General features: G+C 46.7%; 5 protein-coding genes across 5 annotated transcripts; 4 read left to right on the top strand and 1 right to left on the bottom strand.

Moving 5' to 3' along the window:
- Window positions 1–3,210: 3,210 nt before the first annotated feature.
- Window positions 3,211–7,143, top strand: PVX_089905 (DNA replication licensing factor, putative; the record flags this gene model as incomplete). The annotated part of the gene is made up of 1 exon (XM_001615023.1): window positions 3,211–7,143. The coding sequence occupies one exon, from the start codon at window positions 3,211–3,213 to the stop codon at window positions 7,141–7,143; it is 3,933 nt and encodes a 1,310-aa protein (XP_001615073.1).
- Window positions 7,144–7,847: 704 nt separating this feature from the next.
- PVX_089900 (hypothetical protein, conserved) lies at window positions 7,848–8,504 on the top strand (the record flags this gene model as incomplete). The annotated part of the gene is made up of 1 exon (XM_001615022.1): window positions 7,848–8,504. One exon carries the CDS (start codon window positions 7,848–7,850, stop codon window positions 8,502–8,504), a length of 657 nt encoding a protein of 218 aa, XP_001615072.1.
- Window positions 8,505–8,817: 313 nt separating this feature from the next.
- Window positions 8,818–10,530, bottom strand: PVX_089895 (glutamyl-tRNA(Gln) amidotransferase subunit A, putative; the record flags this gene model as incomplete). The annotated part of the gene is made up of 1 exon (XM_001615021.1): window positions 8,818–10,530. The coding sequence occupies one exon, from the start codon at window positions 10,528–10,530 to the stop codon at window positions 8,818–8,820; it is 1,713 nt and encodes a 570-aa protein (XP_001615071.1).
- Window positions 10,531–13,455: 2,925 nt separating this feature from the next.
- On the top strand, window positions 13,456–14,657 carry PVX_089890 (RAD protein (Pv-fam-e); the record flags this gene model as incomplete). The annotated part of the gene is made up of 2 exons (XM_001615020.1): window positions 13,456–13,747; window positions 13,917–14,657. Exons 1-2 carry the CDS (start codon window positions 13,634–13,636, stop codon window positions 14,655–14,657), a joined length of 855 nt encoding a protein of 284 aa, XP_001615070.1. The 5' UTR covers window positions 13,456–13,633.
- Window positions 14,658–17,304: 2,647 nt separating this feature from the next.
- Window positions 17,305–18,242, top strand: PVX_089885 (RAD protein (Pv-fam-e); the record flags this gene model as incomplete). Its single annotated transcript, XM_001615019.1, has 2 exons — window positions 17,305–17,391; window positions 17,634–18,242. 2 exons carry the CDS (start codon window positions 17,305–17,307, stop codon window positions 18,240–18,242), a joined length of 696 nt encoding a protein of 231 aa, XP_001615069.1.
- Between the last annotated feature and the right edge of the window lie 353 nt (window positions 18,243–18,595).

The raw sequence follows: 18,595 nt of genomic DNA, 5'->3' as shown, positions 1-18,595 counted from the left end.
ACACATATATGTGCACCCATATATATGTACGCTTGTACGCTTGTATGCCAAACGCACAGTGGATGTACTCGACGCTCATGTTAGCTCTCCACATCCGCACACTCACTGCATCCCTTTAAGAACACTACGTGGAGGAGGCAAAGAAAAATGAAAGGCGCATCTCCCCGTTGGATTGTGCTAATCCAGCAGGGAAGTGCCAAATGGGCTTTGTCCCCTTTTTGCAAAAAAATAAAAAAAAAAGGAGAGCACTGCGCACCACGAGGGTAACTTAAAAACGGAGTTGGTGACATACACGTTCCATAAATTGCTGCTACCCCGGTCTGCTCCTTTCCTTCCTTTTTTTTTTTTTTTTTTTTTGCATCTCTAGGGAAATCAAAAAGGACGGGTTACACTAAATCGCATTCGCAGCTGCTACTGAGATGTGCGTGCACGTCATTTTGGGAGTATTGGCTCGGGTAGCAAAAAAACCTCAGGGGTGTGCCAGCGGTGCGCATTCATTAGCGGAGTCTCAAAAAAAACACTCCGGGGTCATTTACACGTGGCTCACTGTAGTGATGTACGGAAAGGGGGGAGAGAATGCCCCTGCATATGCATACACGAAATACACACATAAAAAGGTAGAAACGTACAAACGTACACACATACACACGCGTGAACAATCGGCTAGTCGCCGCATATCACAAGACTCCCTTTCGCGCAAATGCGACCTAAGCGCGGGCAACAGCACAGTTGTACACTTACACTTGGATCCTTTGCAACGCTTTCTTGCGTTTCAAAATTCGTCTCCCCCAAAATTGCGCGTGTTTAACTATGCTCGTCGTAGCAGCAAAGGCGGTGGTATTTTCTTCCCTTACATATGCCTCTTTATGTTCATTTTTGCGAGCACCGCACGAACTGCTTGCTTTTGAAGAAAATGCACCTGCCACTGTCGCAATTGGAACTGCTTTTCATCACGCGCACTGAAATGACAATGCAACTTGTTTCCCAACTTACGGCTTGGTGCTACAGAACAAGAGAAGAGCATGCGTCGAACTCGGGCTCCCGTGAAAACGCTTACACACACATACAAATGTATAGCACACGGATGTGCAACAAATGCGCGTACGACAAATGGAGGAAAAAAAAAAAAATGTGCTCACATTAAACATTTGCACAATGCTTAACCATTCGCATATGCCAGTGCGCACGCGCAGCCGTGTAAAACAAACGAGCACACAGAACTACGCGTATGCACATGCCTGAACATACATATCGGTAGGCACATGCGGGGGGATGTTTTGCCGCTCAAAAATGCAATGAGGCAGATTTAAGAAATTCTGGTGCATGGAGCGAGTAGGGCAAATGAACTTCATGCGCAATGCCTCGCAGGGCAAAATGAAAAGCGAATTTTTAAGAGCGGCAAGGCGAGAAATGGGGGAAAAATAAAATAGCAAAACAGGCGAAAGGGCGAACGGGCAAAGCGTCGAACGTCACTTGGGCTTACTGTTCCCTCCGCGCGACAAAGTAGTAAAGCGCCCCTTTCCAAATGTTCCTCAGCGAAAAGGCGCCTTCTTTACGTTCGCGCAATTTACGAGCAAAGAACGGGATTTTGCCAAAAAGTGAACAAACTGGGGCCAATGCGGTAAACTCGCCAAAGGGGCGAATTCCGGTAAAGGTACGCAAAGGTATGCGAAGCGAAGCATAGCAAACCAAAGTGAACACAGCAAACCAAAGCGAACGCGCAATTTAGCTCACGATGAAGCCGCGCATGTTGGCATTTCAATAAGGGCTATGTTCGGGTAAGCATATGCATGTTCGTATGGGCGTATGCTTTAACTGCGGTTGGTAAGTCCCCTCCTCAGCGGAGTGTGCTTTCCTTCGCGCAATGCGTTACCCTACTCGCACACGCCGCACCAACAGTTGCATAATTTTACACCAAGGCGATTATCCCCCGGGCTGATGACACTTGTGAAAAATCGGCACGATTTTATGAACATTCCTACACATTTTTTTAAGCATGAGAATGAGCATAAATGTTGAGTGGTTTAACGTTCGTGGAAAATTGCGCAAACAGGACAAACAGTTTGAAAAATAATAAGTTGTGCCTTTCTAGCCATAACAATTTTGTGCAACTTTTTTTTTCACGCACATCAGAAAAAAAAAAAAAAAAAAAAAAAGGAATACTTTTACAGCTAAATTGCCACTTTTGCAGCACTTTTAATGCTACCAAATATTTGAAATTTCTCTTTTTTTTTTTTTGCCTGAACGGTTCATGCAAAAGAATCAGTCTCATTTGCAACTTAATTTGCAATTTTGTTGACAATTTCGCTGTGCTTTCGGGAGGAGTCCCAATTAGGTCCTTTTTCGTCAAAACGGAAATGTATGCAACATGGTTGTGTACACTTTCGTGTCAAAAGGGGAGAGAATTAGGAAAAGGATAACATCAGAACAAGTTATGAACAAAAAAAAAAAAAAAAAAAAAAGCTAGTAGTGCACTGCAATTTTTTTTTTTTTTTCCCATCAGTTCGTATTTTGTCAGACTGATAAATCACCAAATTGTCAAACTGCCAAATTGTGTTATTCCATTTTTAATTCTCCACTTTAAACACACACACATTTTGAATAATTCGGCAAGGGCGCACAAACTGACGCGAACTTGCGAAATGGAGAGAAAGAAGGAAGAAAGAAAGAGAGAGAGATAGAGAGCTTTCTTAAGCAAACAGTTTTTTCGTACAAAAGACCTGCAACTCACCCCCGTATGTGTACTATTTTATTTTATTTTTATTTTTTCTTTTAAAGGTCAACTTTGTGAATGACTCTTTTAAATTTATTTTATGCCATATGATCCTCACAGAATTGTTTTTTTTCCTCCTTTTATACCTTTGCATAGGCTAAAAAAAGTGTGAGCGAGAAAATTGGCATTCACGCAGTATTCCTTATTTGCAATACGTTACGCGGCAATCCAGTGTGCTACAATGTAATATGGTGTGACGCAGTGCTTCGCAACCCGCTCTTCTTGCGCATACTTCGCATCATTCGCCCCCTTTGATGCACATGTTCGTGTGCTCCTGCGGGGACAAGTGTTTTCCCCAAACTCGTCGCTTTGAGTATGGCAGCTGTGAAATGTGCACTTTGTGAAGATGCACAACAACAACGATAACGATAACAACAACAGTAGCAACAACAACGATAAGGATAACTTATCATTTCGCGCGGTTACCCCAACTGAACATGCTGCTCTCCAGCTCCGAATCGAGCATTTTCAGCGACACTGATTATGACGTTAGCAGTGAGGACGAGTGCAACTACAGCAACGCAGATGAAAACATAAAGAATGTGAAATTCTTCAACAAAATAATCATCAAACTGTTTTTAAAAAATAGAAAGTACTATGAACAGGTAAAAAAAATTGCACTTAGCTACATTAGCAAAATAGAAGACATCCAATTTTCTCATATTCAAAATAGTGAGCAGGGAAGCAATGAGCACATATACAATTTTTATTTTGACACGTACGATGCGATTCAGCATGGGGAGAACAAATTGATATATTACATGCAAAGTAGCTTCCACAAATTTATCGATGTTATGAACAACTACTCCATTCCCTTTTTCTTTCGACTGGTCTTCCTGAGTTGCTATTTCGAATTTCTGTATAGCAGGGAGGCAAAAGAGGACGTGAGTGATAGCGACCGTGGGCAGGGGAGCAGCCATTCGCCTACCAGTGATGTGGAAAATCAGAGGGAAGCCGCAGCTACCCAGTGGGTATACACAGACGGTTTGGGTGAAAACAGTCGTGGTTGCGATGGGTACGTTGATATGTTGACGAAGAGGGAGCATAACGAAGCGGCCGGCGAGGATGGCCTAGGCGAGGGGCTGAACGCGGCTGCCGAGGGTGGAGGTTTAACCGAGGGGATTAACAATGAGGGGGGAAGCTATCAACATGGCAGCACGTCCTTAGAATCGAATGAAGACCAACGCGCAGAAGACCCCTCGCTGTACGACTTCATAGTGTACAATTTCAGCAAAGACAAAAAGGTTATGGAAGAAATCGACGTGTACAGTGCGTGCCTGATAAAGGGAATTATTTACTCATACAAAAATTACGCCTTTTTGAAAGACGCAAACACGAAAGCCAAAATAAATAACTGCTTGAAAATGATCTTCGACAAACAAAATATAAAAATTATGTGCCGAGTGGCAAACGTGCCCTACCTGCATGATGTCCACATTAACTATTTGCAAGAAATACGCAGTAAGCACATCGGCAAATTCGTAAGCACAGAGGGGATAATCACCCGGGTGGGGGAGAAGAAAATTTTGGAGGAATGTAAAAAGTACAGGTGTATGAAGTGTGATAATATAATTAAGAAGAAGGCCATTCCCGAGCTGTACTACAACACCCAAACGGTGTTTAAGTGCCCCAACACGCAGATTAACACGAACATACCCCCTTGCTATAGAAACGATTTGATAAGCGAAGTGGGGAGGAAGGAGGCCAACATGAGGAGGAAGTATATGAAGGAAGACCCTGTGCAGGAAAACAGGACGGGGGAACCAACGCCGTATGTTAGAGGCGACTCCAAGCATGACAGTAGAAATGGTCTCCACGGTGACGCTAATTATAGCTCGAAGCGCAATGCCAACAAGAGGACTGCCAAGTCGAATGCTGCCCACAATGGAAACTGTCATGGTAAGAACCCATACATTGAAAAAAAGTGTAATGGCACAAATTTCGAATTCCTAGAGAGCGAAGTTAAACGGGTAGATTACCAAGAAATCAAAATAAAGGAAACGAGCAAAACGAATATCCCCTACTCCATTACGGTGGTCCTTTTGGAAAACCTTGCTGGGAAGTATCACCCGGGGAAGAAGGTGATTATAAATGGCATCGTCCTACGGAGGTGGAAGAAATTGTACAAGGACATTAGGTGCGACTCGGAGCTATTCATCGAAGCAAACAACGTCGAAATTAAAGAACTGGAAGGTTCCAGGTGTAAAGAGGTAGCACTGGACGATGAGTTTGCCAAGTGTATTAATGCCCTAATGAATGAGGCGCAGGCATGCGGGGAGGGTAGCGGCACGGACCGAGAAACGAACGCCGATGTGGATGGGGATGACCCAGCGGGAAGCCCCACATGCGATGAAGAGGGAAGGCCCCTAATCTCACCCCATCCGAGCAGTGGTCACTCCATTGGCACAAATGCGAAGGAGGACACACAGGAAGGGGCGCAGCCTGAGAAGGCCTCTGGAAAAACCCCCCCAAGTGGTAGCAAAATGGGAAGGAAGAAAAATAAACTGAACGAAAGCGCGACGGATGCAGAGATGGACGTGCCAGAAAGGAGCCTGTTTGAAAAGTATTGGCTCCTCTTCAAAAACAACAAGCTGGAAGGAAAGAGACACATGTGCGATAGCATATGCCCCAACTTGTACAATTGCAAGTTGTCCAAAATATCGGTGCTGCTGGTCCTAATAGGGGGGAACAAAATAAATGAGTATGACTCCTTTTACAATGAAAATAATAAGTGGAAGAAGTATTTCAACCGCGGTAATGAAAAGGCGGGGACGCGGGTGGACCGGAGTGGCGGCGGGGGAGGCGGCAGAGGAGGCGGCGACGACGACGATGATGATGAGGAGGATGAAGACGAGGAGAAGGGGGAAGGGGACGGGGAAGGAGACGACTCCTCCAGTTGCGAAAACGCACATGCCAGTAAGGCGAAGAAGCGAAAGGGGGACAACACCAAAAAGGGGGGACGCACAAATGGCGGAAAAGAAAGCGCATCGAGGAAAGGAAGGAGAGAGAAAAAAGCAAAGCACAGGAAGAGGAGAGGAAAGAATTTCTCTTCCGACAATTGTGACAAGAGAACATTGTGCCATTTGTTGCTCGTGGGGGATCCCGGAACGGGAAAATCGCAGCTACTTAAGGAAGTACAAAAAATAAGCAACATTTGCATGAACGTGTCAGGTATGTTTTGTACCACCGCTGGGTTGACTTGTGCAGCCATAAAGGAGGGGAACAATTTTATGCTAGAAAGTGGAGCTCTTGTCCTGGCAGATAATGGCGTCTGCTGCATTGACGAATTTTGTCTAATGAAGAACGAAAATAAGAATGCCATTCACGAGGCAATGGAACAGCTAACCATTTCAGTAGCCAAGGGAGGGATCGTAGACAAATTAAATTGTAGGTGCACTATTATCGGTGCGTCTAACTTCGAGTTGCATAAAACGGTCAAGGGGAATTTATCTTCTTGCGACAATAAGGCGCTCATTATTAACCTTTCCTACGCGCTGCTGAGCAGGTTTGACATGGTCGTGATAACCGAGGATAACAACGAAATTGATTCTAAGATTGCTGACTACGTGTTGGCACAGGATGTGCAGTCGGGTTGCGCCACGGGCGGTTTGGTGAAGGAGGGGCCCGGCTTGTGGGGCAGCGCTGGTGGGGAAGTCGGGTGGTGGGGTTCTCGCCTAGGTAGAGCGGCGGGAGCAGCGGCGGGAGCAGCGGCAGGGGGAGTAGCCGCGGCTGGGGGAGCGGCCCAAACAAACTCGGCTGCAATGAACAACCAGAAGTGCCCCGCCAAGGGAGCGGACCACGCGAACGCCCCCGAAGAGGAGGAGTGGGCCGGCGGACAGGCCTTCAAAACGCCCCAAACGGAAGGCGCCAAAATTATCTGGTCCAGCGAAAAGCTGAAGGAGTACATCTACTACGTGAAGAATAACTGCTCCCCAAATTTTAATAAAAACTCAAAATTAATTTTAATAACCTACTATTCGATGCTGCGTAAGCATAATAATGGAGATAACGGGACGACCATTAGGACGTTGGAGAGTTTGATTCGGCTAAGTGAGGCGCATTCGAAGATGATGCACAACGACACGGTGTCCTCCGACGATGTGATTAACATCGTTTTGTTGTCAGAGCTGAGCTTGCGGGGGTATAAAATAGCCGTCAAAACGAACTCCAATAATATCCTCATCGCTCGGTCGGGCATACTGGACAATTTAAACGATTCGCTTCTCTTTTATAACAACATGCACAGGACGTTTTACTCCCTGGACGACGTTTTGTTCTACGAGTCGTTGTTCAACTATTTTAAGAAGCTCCTTTTGGAGAAGCTCGGCTTGGTGGAGCGCGACGGGGGCATCCACCGCATGGCGCTGTAGCGGGGGAGCGATGGGGCGGCGCGAGGGCGGCCCATTATTTTGCAAACTTAGCCCAATTTTTTTGCTACCTTATTCCCCTTTTCCTTCACCTTTTGGCAAAACTGCGTCGCGCCCATTTGAAGCCCCCTTCGGGGACTTGCCCCCTAACGCGCGCGTGTCGCATGGTTACTTCATTTATTTGCGCTTCGCTGCGTCAAACTTGGCGCGCTCCCCTTTTTTTAATAAATCCAACTGATGAACAACCGTAAGCACCCCCGTTTACGCCCACTTTGAAATTATTCACTTTGTCACCAGTTTGGTATGTACCTTCGTTGAGGGGATTACCTTGGGCTATTCCGTCAATCAAATTGGAGAGGCATTTTTTTGCCACCTTGTTAGCATAGCTAATTGGGAATTCTTTTTTTTTTTTTTTTCAAATTTTCTAAAGGGGAGATAAGGAGAGAGTTACCAAAAGGGGGAAAGCACACGAAGGGGGGTGTCACATTTGCCGCGGGGGTGGGGGCATCTATTTGTGGCCCCCCGAACACGCACCCCAGGGGGAGAAGCATCCCGAGGGGAATAAAAAAAAATACACATATATATATATATATATGCGTCTGTTTGAGTACGTATATGTACGGATGTGCGTGGGGTCCGCTTAATTAAGCAAAATCGCGTGCCTCTTCTGCCGCTCCTGCCGCTGTACCGCTGTACCGCGACCCAAAATGGACATAAAGGTGCTGGACGACGAAGTGATGCTGTCCGACGGGCGGGTCATAAGGATGCCCGTGAAACCGGCAGAGGAAAAGGAGACGGAGAAGAGCAAGGGGAAAATAAAGGTAGACAAAGTGCCAAACGTCTGGGGAAGCAGCGCGGGCGCAGGAAGTGACTACTTTGATCTTTACCGAAAGCAAAGGAATCAAGAAAATGAAAGAATCGAATTGATAGAAAAAAAGTGGAAGGAATATACACAAAATCAAATATTCCAAAGTAAGCGCAAGGAAAAAATTGAGTATATAGAAAAGAAAAGTTTAAAAAAAAAAATAAAAAGACAAATGAGGAAGAACAAAATTAGGGAGCTGCGAAATGGTAAGAAGGCTAAAGTTCAAGGGGCGAGTGGCGAGAAAACGGAAAAGATGGCCGACCAGGCGGAGGAAGGCTCTTCTCCCCACGATTGTAATACTTCTAAAGAGGCGAATCAGTCTGCCTCCCCCCAGAAGAAGAAACTGCACAACCGGTCACCTACGCCTGATGAGGAGGAGATGGTCAAATGTGATAAGGCACAATCGGGGGAGGACGAGCCTGAGCAGTTGGGGGCCCCCCACCCGGTAGACACAGACCCCTTTCTCGTGGTTAAGGAGGGGGAGGAGGAGCTGTTCTAGGTGTGTGGCGGCACGTTTGGAGTGTTCGTAACGGTGAGGGGGTACACGTCCCAGCCAGCGTATGGGTCAAATTTGTGCATTCTGTAACCCCACGTGGTGACGTTAAAAAAGTGTTAACATAAAAGAAGGGGAAGTCTTCAACTGTGGTCAACAAATTAGAGGGAGGAGCCCCCGAGTGGCCACGCAGGAGCGCCGTTTCTCTTTTGCAGCGGTTTTATTTTTTTCCCATTTTTTCAGTTTTTTTTCAACTTTTTTCGTTTTTCCCCCCCACGTGCGACCACACGTTAACCACGGGAGCGCACCCCGTTTGTGCTCATCCCACTCGGCAATCCGCTCGGCGAGCCACCCCCCTCAAGTTGGCCACCACCTTTTTCTCCACCTGCATTTGCCTCTTATACGCCAAGGCAACTTTGAGGAGCCCCGCTTCGTCCAAGCTTCTGCCTAGCAGTTGAAAGGATAGGGGTTCATTAAACTGCGGGGTAAACTCCCCCGTCGGAATTACGACGCTGGGGAGTCCCGTGATGGACGCCACGACTGAGAAGATTTCCTTCATGTAGTTGTTGTATCCCTCCGTGGGGGGGGGGATTTCACTGGAAGGATGTGCAATGGGTGCACTTCTTAAAGAATGCTTCTCCTGCGGGGCATCCTCTTTTGGGTGGGGATCCCCCCCATGAGGGGTGCCCTCCGACTTCTTCAAATTGTTCGACCTTGGCAGGGAGGGCAGCAACAGGAAATTGACTTGGGCAAAAATTCCATCAAGCGCTTTGGTTAACCGCCTCTTAGCAGCTGCGAAAATGTGTTGTAAAGACCCCCCTTGGAAGCGCGACGAGATGATGGCCCCGCCTATAATCCTCGTTAGCACCTTTTCGCTCATCAGAGTGGACCTTACATGAGCAACAAAATTAGATTTCCCGAGGGCATTCTCTAGATTGTAGTTGACCCCATTAATCCTCATCAAGTTGCTATTCGCGATGGTCATGGAGTGGAGATAATACAAATAGCAGTAGTCACTCAGTCCCTGCAGGTCTGTGCTCACCAACGTTCCTCCCATGTGTTGGATGTTCTGCATGACGTGCAAATAACTTTGAAAGGTGGGATCATCTATGAAGTAGTTTTTTAAAAGCTCCTCACTTAGGTAGCCAAATTTCATATTTTTGAGTGGCCATTTATTTTCTTGAAAGTTGGGGGAAGCTTCATACCTTTTTAATTTGCGATGGAATTTTTTTTCTTTCCCTTTTAGAGTTGTCAGATCGTTTTTATCCCCTCCGGAAAGGACATCCAAGAGGATGCTGCAGTCATACACATTGTTAACGATGAGTCCTACCACATCTGTTTCTTCATTATAGGGGATAATGCCATAGCGGCTTATCCTTCCATAGGTGGGTTTCATCCCTATGCATGCACATAAAGCGGCTGGGGTTCGAGCAGATCCCCCTGTGTCTGTATTTACTGAGCAGTGGATGATTCTAGAACCGATACAGCTAGCCGATCCGCCAGAAGAGCCACCACAAGATAGGTCACTTTCATTGAAGGGGTTCTTTACACCCTGCCCTGTGCAGGACCCCATGGCAAATTCGTCCAAATGGGTCTTCCCCACAATTACAGCCCCATGTTTTTTTAACCTCCTCACAACAGTGCTATCATAGGACGGTTTGTATTTTTCTAAAATTTTGCTTCCACATGTGGTTGGAATGTTCTTTGTGCAAATGTTGTCTTTTAAAATGATGGGTACTCCAAACAGCTTCGGTAGTGCCTCCAAATCTTTACACTCTTCATAAATACGTTGCAGGTTTGTTAGCTGCTCATATATTTCGTCGCGACTGTAGAGGTAGCAAAAGCTGTTATACTGATTGAGGTCTCCCTGGGTGACTCTCTTCAGTATGACCCTTTCCAGCACGTTTGTAATATTCTTGTGTGAAAAGATTTCTCTCCTAATTTGGTACACCTCCGAGGTGCTGGTCTCACTGGAGCTGTCTAGAAGCGGGGCCAAGTGTGTGCCCTTTTTGAATTTCTTTTTACTTCCCATGGGTGTACATTTTGATGGGGGTAAAATGTACCAGGAGGGTGTGGCCCGTCTGAGCCGTCTGCATTTCCGCAGGTGGGTTCCCTCCCTGAATGCCTTATTTCCCCCCACAGGGAGTGCTCCACCGTGCCGCTTAATAGCACATACTGTTGGAACGTTGGTAGTAATGACCCCCCGCAGCAGAAGGAGGAACGTGCACAACAGTTTTGTGTTCACTTGGGAGGGCCTCCGCGATCGTTGGCGCTTCCCCATTTATGTGTAGAGTGCCTCTTCCTAAGCGGTTGGTTGGTTCGTTCGTTCGTTGTAATGCCACTTTGCATTGTTGCCAGGGGGGGACTGAAACACGCCTGCCTTTGTTCTTCCCAGAGGATGCTTGTGCACTGGGCTGACCCCTTTGTGGAAGCGGTTTTGGAAGGCAGGAACGCTCCATTGGGGTACGCATGCAGTGGGGGTGAAAAGCACAACTGCGTGGACGCACGTTTCACTTCCAAGCGGAGTTGCATCCAATTGTTTTTACACTCCGTTCGTTCATTTTGTGACTATGAGTAGGTTAGGATTTTCCATCCATTCATTCGTTCATTCGTTCATTCGTTCATTCGTTCATTTTTTATTTTTTTTTATGGCAACTTTTGTGGCGGCCACGCGGAGGTGAGCCGCTAAACCGAGGAGCTTTCCCCTTGTGGCGTTTCGTTAAAGGGCCGGAAATCTCCACTGCCTCGAATAGCTATGTGGCCCGCAAACGGCAATGTAGAAAAGTGTGCCTGCTGCTCCTTTGGGATATTCTACAAATGAAGAATCGAAGTGGGGGGAAGCCAAACTGGGCCAAACTACAGCAGTAGTAAATAAAACTCGTCAGGATCAGCCGTTAAAATATTGCACTTTTTTTTTTTTTTTTTCCTTCCCCGGTTAAGCAGTTTGCACATGTGCGGTGTTGTGTAGGCCCCCTTTATGATGCAGCGGGATGGCCACCTCGCAGGTTCGCCATTTATAAAAAAAGAGCCCCTTCAAACGGGAGCTGCGTTATACACATGGTGTTGCTTCAAATCAGGGCTGCTTCAAACCGGAGCCGCTTCAACCCTGCGCAGTTCGCCTCGCCACAGCCCTAGCGTAGAAGCAACACCATGTGAGCAACGCTGCTGTTTCTATTTTGCCCCCCTGATGGGGAAGTGCTCACATAATCGTGTACCACATTTGGAATGGCAATTCTTTTTAGTGAGAAAAGGTATCCTCTCGACTCTGTCCCTTTAGCGTGTCTCCCTCTAAAGCGCCACCTCGCCAGCCTTCACAACTTCTGCGTGTGTTATGAACACCAAATGGGTTGATCACGAAGGAACAGCAAATAGGGGGGAGGCCAATCCGCGCGTAAGAAATCCCCAAATGGTTATATGGGTAACGTTAAGAGGGCGATATATATATGCCGCTTCTTCCCTCACCTTTCTCCTTCCACTGGGTGGAAGCGATTAAGAAGATGGTAAAATTAGGAAGGAAGAGGAACTCACCTTGGGCTGCCCAGCATAGACGGTGATACCCTCCCTGTGGAGGTGGCAAGTGGGTTTTTTTTTTTTTTGCTTTTCCGTGAGAATGTAACATAACTAAGTGAGCCCATTGTGTGACTGTAAACTGGGGGTGAGTCAAGTGGAGCGCCTCCTAGGTGATTTTCCCCCCTTTGGTAACCCCCCTTATCGAGCTGCAGCGCATACTCCCACCTTCATTTAAGAAGGCCAGATGTTTTAAGAGTATCAAGGGGGGGCGGCCAAAATAACGCTCTCCCTTTTTCTTCAAAGCTGCGTAACACCCCTTTTGCGCTTTCACTCCAGTCGGCGAAAAAGATGCCCTCGTTTTTTGCGTCATCTGGATGGAGGGTGTAAAATAATTTCGCTTGAAAAATGTTGTAGATTTCACTCGGGGGGAATTTCATTACTTATGGTTCGTAAGAAGATGCGTGGGAGCTCTGCAAGTGTGCCCATTTCCTTTGCGAAGTGTTGCCCAATGGAACGATTCCTCACATTGCATTATGAAGAGGACCCTTTTTGGGGAATCCCCTCACATCATTTTCCCTGCTACTGCGGGTGTGTAATCTGCAAACTGGTGGAGGGGTAGGTCTCCTCTCTAAGGTGAGCCCAAAAGTTTGCACTTCTTCTTAAAAGGGCGTGCCGGTTGGCGGTGTAACAGAATAGAACGCAACATTTATCACCCATGATGGAAGCGTTTTAGAGTTCCCGTTGGGAGGGGGAAAGCTCCCATACGCCTACACTAACCGGGGGGTAGAGATGCACTGGGGACCCCTCCCCCATCACACAATCGGCTCGCATGACCCCCCTACGGAAATGGCTGCAAGAACAATTTCACCTTTGCTAAGGTGCGCGAAAGAAAAGTCGTCCCTGTGGGGGCGCGGGACTGCTCCCGTTTTGTTCCGCTCATTCATTCTGCTCATTTGTTTATTTTTTCTTTTTTCTCCTGTTTTATTTTATTATTATTATTTTTTTTTTTGCCCTCTCTTCATTCCCCTCATCCCCAAGCACACACATCGCAGCGCGATCAATTTATGCTTCAACTTTTTATGACCGCTTTTGCCGATCGTGCGTTCTATTTATCCTTTCACGTGATGCAATTTCGCAGCGGCAGAGCTGCGTCCGCTGATCCAGGTGAAGGGAGGCAGTTCTCCCGCCCGCGTGCACGCCGTTTGAAAAAGGATGATTCTGTTGCACCTTTTGGTGGAATCTTTTTTTCGCCCTCGCGGAGGTGTCGTTTTTTTGCCCTCACAGAGACGTCATTTTTTTGCCTTCACAGAGGCGTCATTTTTTTTTTTTTTTTTGCTGCCCACCAAGTGACACACTGCAAAGCACGAGGGGCCTTCATTTCGCTCGACTCTCCGTTCCCACTTTCCCATTTTTTTAAAACCTTTATTAGTCACTTGGGCAATTTTTTAGAATTTAATTTTTCGACCCATGGTTGCGTTAAGTAGGTGGCACCTGAGTTACGCTCCTCCTCAGAGTTGACCCCAGGGAAAGAGCTCCATCCTCACTTTTGAAGAGAGTGCCAATTGGGGCAGCCTTTCCCCCACAAACCACTGCAGCTGTGTATGTACATGTAGAGGCACACACACATGCGGCATATGATGCAGGGAAGAATGCCACTTGGGGGGGACTCCAATGACGAGCGCTTCACGAGATGTTTCTTACTACTCTTTTTAGTCACCCTGCTGTATGCACGTTCGCTGGTAGGGGTCGTTTTGCAAATAAACTACTCTTCGTGCGTATTGCGTCTGAGCAGTTCATTTAGAAGCATAAGAAAAAATGTGCACATGCATAGTTTTGTTTTGCGGTCAATAGTACCACGTGTAAGCAGAAACGTTGTGGCTTTTTTTTTTTTTTTTTTTCCCTTTTCAGCACCAAAATGGCTCGGTAAAATGCGTAAAGTTGGGAGGGCCCCAATTTTGTGGGCAACAAAGCAGGGAGTTGGCCGAAGTGGTCACCAAAATGAAAGGCGCCCTTTCGAAAACGCTTTCCCATAAAGAAGAAAATGAAAGTTACAAAAGGTGTAGCGCAGTTGGAGCAACTAGCCAGGCAGACAGTCTGGGCTACCCATTCGGGTGTTCCAAAGAGGACCTTTCCAGGGAACTCTCCATGGACGAAATAAATAAACTAATCAGCTCATGCATTCTTTTTGTAAGCAGGAAAAAAGCGTACATAGTATTTTACCATTATAATAATTACCTAAAGGGGATGTTTCGAGATATGGTCATCAAATTATCGAAGCGATTTGAAGACCTGGCATCCAAACATGGGATGTCGGAGGAGGACCGGAAGAAGCAATGGGCCCAATGTGAAGAGGCTCTTACACACGAACTGATACATATGGATGATGCATCTACCAAGGGGTTTTATTTTTTTGTGAAAAAGAGAGTATTCTACCTAGACCTGAGGGAGTTCCTCATACGCTGCAAGGATTTTTGGTACGCCACCATACACACAAGTGAAGAAAAGTGGCTGCACATTTTGACGCAGGCGGCGGAGAATTGTGAGGCCCTCGGGAAGAAGCGCGCTGGTGGTGTCGTCCAGAAGGGCCAGACAGCAGTTAAGCCGAAAAAAATAGCAGCAGGGGTGGCGAAGAAAAAAGACAAAAAATAGGAGCTTCGTCGAATGGGTGGCCTTTCCACACAGTGTCCACACCGCAGGATGGAAAAAGAAAAAAAAAAAAAAATGGCCCCCTCCCCCCCTTATGCATAGCATAAACTGTTAACACCAAAATGCTACATAAATTTCGTGACTCGTTCAAAATGGGAGGAGCGCTTACATTTGGGTACCCCCTGATGGCTATTTTTTTTTTGGCAAGCTAAACTGCATAATATATCTCATTCGCGTTTGCCTTCCCCACTGGGTGGTGTACGACCTTATGTGAGGAGTACTTAAGTTGCCTCCAGTTGGGTCAGGGGCTTAAATTAAATTTGTGCGTTCTCCTAAACGATTGGCATTCACACGGATGGAGGTTACCCCTCTTAAACGTGCGTGCAGTGGATTAAAATGAAAGCGCCAACTGATTAGCGGTGACATTTTTGAATGCTTGACTGTCCCTACTAACATATCTCAGTCGTGTGTGAAATGTGTGCCGCCGACCGATGCGTCATTTAATAGCCCCCCCAAAGCGCATGCACGAAGAGAACGCAATGAGGAGGCACCCAAATTTTGTAAATCAAAAAGTTGATCATATAGTAAACTCTTTTTAGCACTCATCATCTGAGGAGGAGCACAGCACGACGTCAAGAAGGGCGTCTGCAAATAGGAAGAAAAGGGGTAGCTACGGATTGTGCAAATGAGCTACCAACTGTGTACATCCCTTTTGGGGTCATAACACGGAGCTTCGAATTTAGCCCCCAATCATTTGAAGGAGTACACACAGATGCGCTTACGCCTCATTATGGCAGAGCAGCACCAACGTGTTTTTCCAGTTCACCCCGTTACTTTTATTACGTAGGAACGAAACATGCAAAAGAGAATCTCGCAGGGGGGTTGCCTCCTTCGGTGCTACAAATTGAATATGCACCCCGTACATATGTATACTATTTACGCATCGTTTAATGCTCTGTTTTTTTTTTTTTTTTTCTCTCTTAGCCAATAAGGTGTACCCAAAAAAAGCATCCGTAAGCATTCCCGGGGGACAACCTTTTAATTGCTCTTTCAGTGTGAATTTCGCAACGCATTTCAAAATTTGATGAAAAAAAAAAAAAAAATTGTGCATGCTAAATTGCGACAACGCGGGTGACGGACCGATTAAAGAAATAATCCGCGCGCAAAAATTGCCCGACTGCTCACCTTACCATTTTGTATTTTGCGCAGAGCACTCTTCGCACGGGGGCACATAAATCCGCGGCGAGTCGGGACGCGCGTGGCCGATCTTTTGGAGAAAAAAAAGAAGCAAAAGAAGAGCGCAGAAAAAGAAGAAAAGGAAGAAAAGGAAGAAAAACGCCAACTCCGCAAAATAAGCGAAACACTCACAAAGTAGCTGCCAAAATGAAAAAAAAAAAAAATGTAGAGCGCAAAAGCGCAGGAGGGGCAAAGTGGCGTTGGCATTTTCTCCCCCACTACCACGGTGAATTTTGTGAGGCAAAAAAGCTATGCGTAGAAATATGTGCCAATTTTGTTCTAGGGTTATGCGCTTGCGGGGCTTCGCTCCTGCATGCAGCACGTTTTGGGTTCATACAGCCGTGGTTGCACTCTGCGGCGAGAACACCGGTGTAGGGACAAGCAAAAAAAAGGATATATCTGCCCGCGCATTTAATTTATACGCTGTATGAACCTTTTTATATGCCGCGAAGGGTTCCTTCCGTCGCTCTCGTTTGCTCGCCTATTCTACCGTTGCAACTTTTGCAGCAGCAGCTACCCTTGCTACCGTTCCTACCTTTGCTACCTTTCCTATTTAACTGCTCGCTCTTCCTCATACGGCTACCTCGAGGGAAAGGTTGGAAGAAGCTCGGTTGTATTTTCTCGCGCAATAATGCGTTACTGGTTTGGAGGCTGCTTGGTTTATTTTATGGCCTTCATTTTTGGCCTTCGATTTTCAACCTTCATTTTTTAGCCCTCATTTTTTGGCCTTCATTTTTTGGCCTTCATTTTTTGGCCTTCATTTTTTGCTTCGCACATTTTGCTAATTATTCTTTTCAGAGGTGCGCGCATTTCCACCGTCGCGAAGAGGCAGGTGCCCTGTCGCTCCTTTTAAGTAGCCGATCCCTGGTCGCGTCACGCGGGAGGTTCGTCTGGGCACCTCCTTTTGGCTACCTCCATTTGGGCACCTCCATTTGGGCACCTCCATTTGGGCACCTCCATTTGGGCACCTCCATTTGGGCACCTCCATTTGGGCACCTCCATTTGGGCACCTCCATTTGGGCCTGCTTCTACCGCTCTGCAAAAAGCGCCGCAGGGGGGGCGACAAAAGTGTTAACCTACCCAGGTGCGGGTGCATATTCACTCCTATGTGTATGTGTACACCTATGCTATGCGGACCTGCTGACTTTCGCATGGTTTTGCCTCCTCCCCCTTCTGACGCAGCAGAGGAACCATTTGCGCGTTCTCTAAAAAGGCGTCATGCAGAGAGCAGCCACATCGCCACCATATCGCCACCGCACCGTCGCCGCATCGCCACCGCACCGTCACCACATCGTAACCACACCGCCTCCTCACCCGTGTAGCGAAGATTTAGTCCAATTGGGAAGGTCCAAATAGGAAGTTGTAAACCCTCTTTGGCGTGAAGGCCAGGCCCAGATTTTATTTCTCCGAAGAAATGTCGATAAAGGCAAATTTGAGGGGGTGCGACCATTTTTCGAGGCTTCTCCGCTCCCTACTGATCCTGCTGCTTTGCATGCTGCCGGTGAGACGCTCACTAAGAAGAAGCGGGCTGCACATCGCATATATGTGTAAATATGTAATATGCATATATGTAATGTGTATATATGTATACATGCATATACATGTTTCCCCTTCGGGGGAGCTAATTTGTTGTGAGCTTATATTACGCGGGTGCGCACGTGGAAAGCTTGGCAAACTAAAATGTCACCCACACCTCACTTATCGCTGCGCGTGAATGCTTTTTTTTTTTTTCCCCTTTCGTAGATAGGAGAGATCCCCGCAGAGCAGCTACCCTGGGGGGAAAGCCGCCAAGAACGGCACATTAAAGGCGATCCTTTTGGGAAGCACTTCCATTTGGGAAGGTTTTTAAGCGAAGACAGAATTGACATAAAGAACAACCTAGGCAACCTGAGGGACTCATTCGAAAGCTACCAGCCACAGACTCCACTGGAAATAACCCGAGATGAATTGAAAAAAAGAATGGCACACTGTGGAAGCTTGTTTGTTAATAAGAAAAGAGCACATGCAGCAATTTATGTGTACATTAATTATTTAAGGGTTAAATACTACAATATGATAATGGAGTTAAAAAAGACCTTTCTAGAATTAGCATCTAAAAAGGAAGTACCGGGAGATCTCCAAAAGGTGTATTGGAGACAATGTGAAGATGAGCTCTTACGAGATTTGCAAACAATGGAAAACGTCTCTGATAGGTACTTCCAATCACTGATGAATAACAATGTAATTTTCGCAGTGCAGTTTAACTGGACCTTGGGTGCTCATGAGACCTACTGGTTTTCCGATATGTACGAGAAGGAGTGCAAGTGGAGGAGGATCCTCTCCGACAGGGCCAATAATTACATACTGCGTTGAGGCGAGGTGTTAATTGGGAAGTGATAAGGCAGGGTGGCTTTCTCAGAGGGGGTGCATTCTTACCAAGCATGCGGCCATATACACAAACAGTGTTGTGGTTTGATTCAACACGGAGCGGCGTCGAAGGGGATGCTTTTTAAGGAACCCCTCTTCCTAGTTATATGTGTGCAAATTGTATGTGGGGTAAATATATGTTTTCCCCCTTTTTCGGAAAAGCGTTGAAAAGAGGGATGGGATCCCCCACCCTGCCGGAAGATACCTCTCTACATTTTGGCGCTTCTCAATTTGTTCATTTACGCTCATCGGTATCCCCTTTGGGGGGGATTATCCCCCCGGTGCTTGTGCCACGTCGT

The sequence above is a fragment of the Plasmodium vivax genome, chromosome 5 (assembly GCF_000002415.2).
Source record: "Plasmodium vivax chromosome 5, whole genome shotgun sequence".
Classification (NCBI taxonomy): Eukaryota; Apicomplexa; class Aconoidasida; order Haemosporida; family Plasmodiidae; genus Plasmodium; species Plasmodium vivax.
This window is presented reverse-complemented; position numbering and strand designations above follow the sequence as displayed.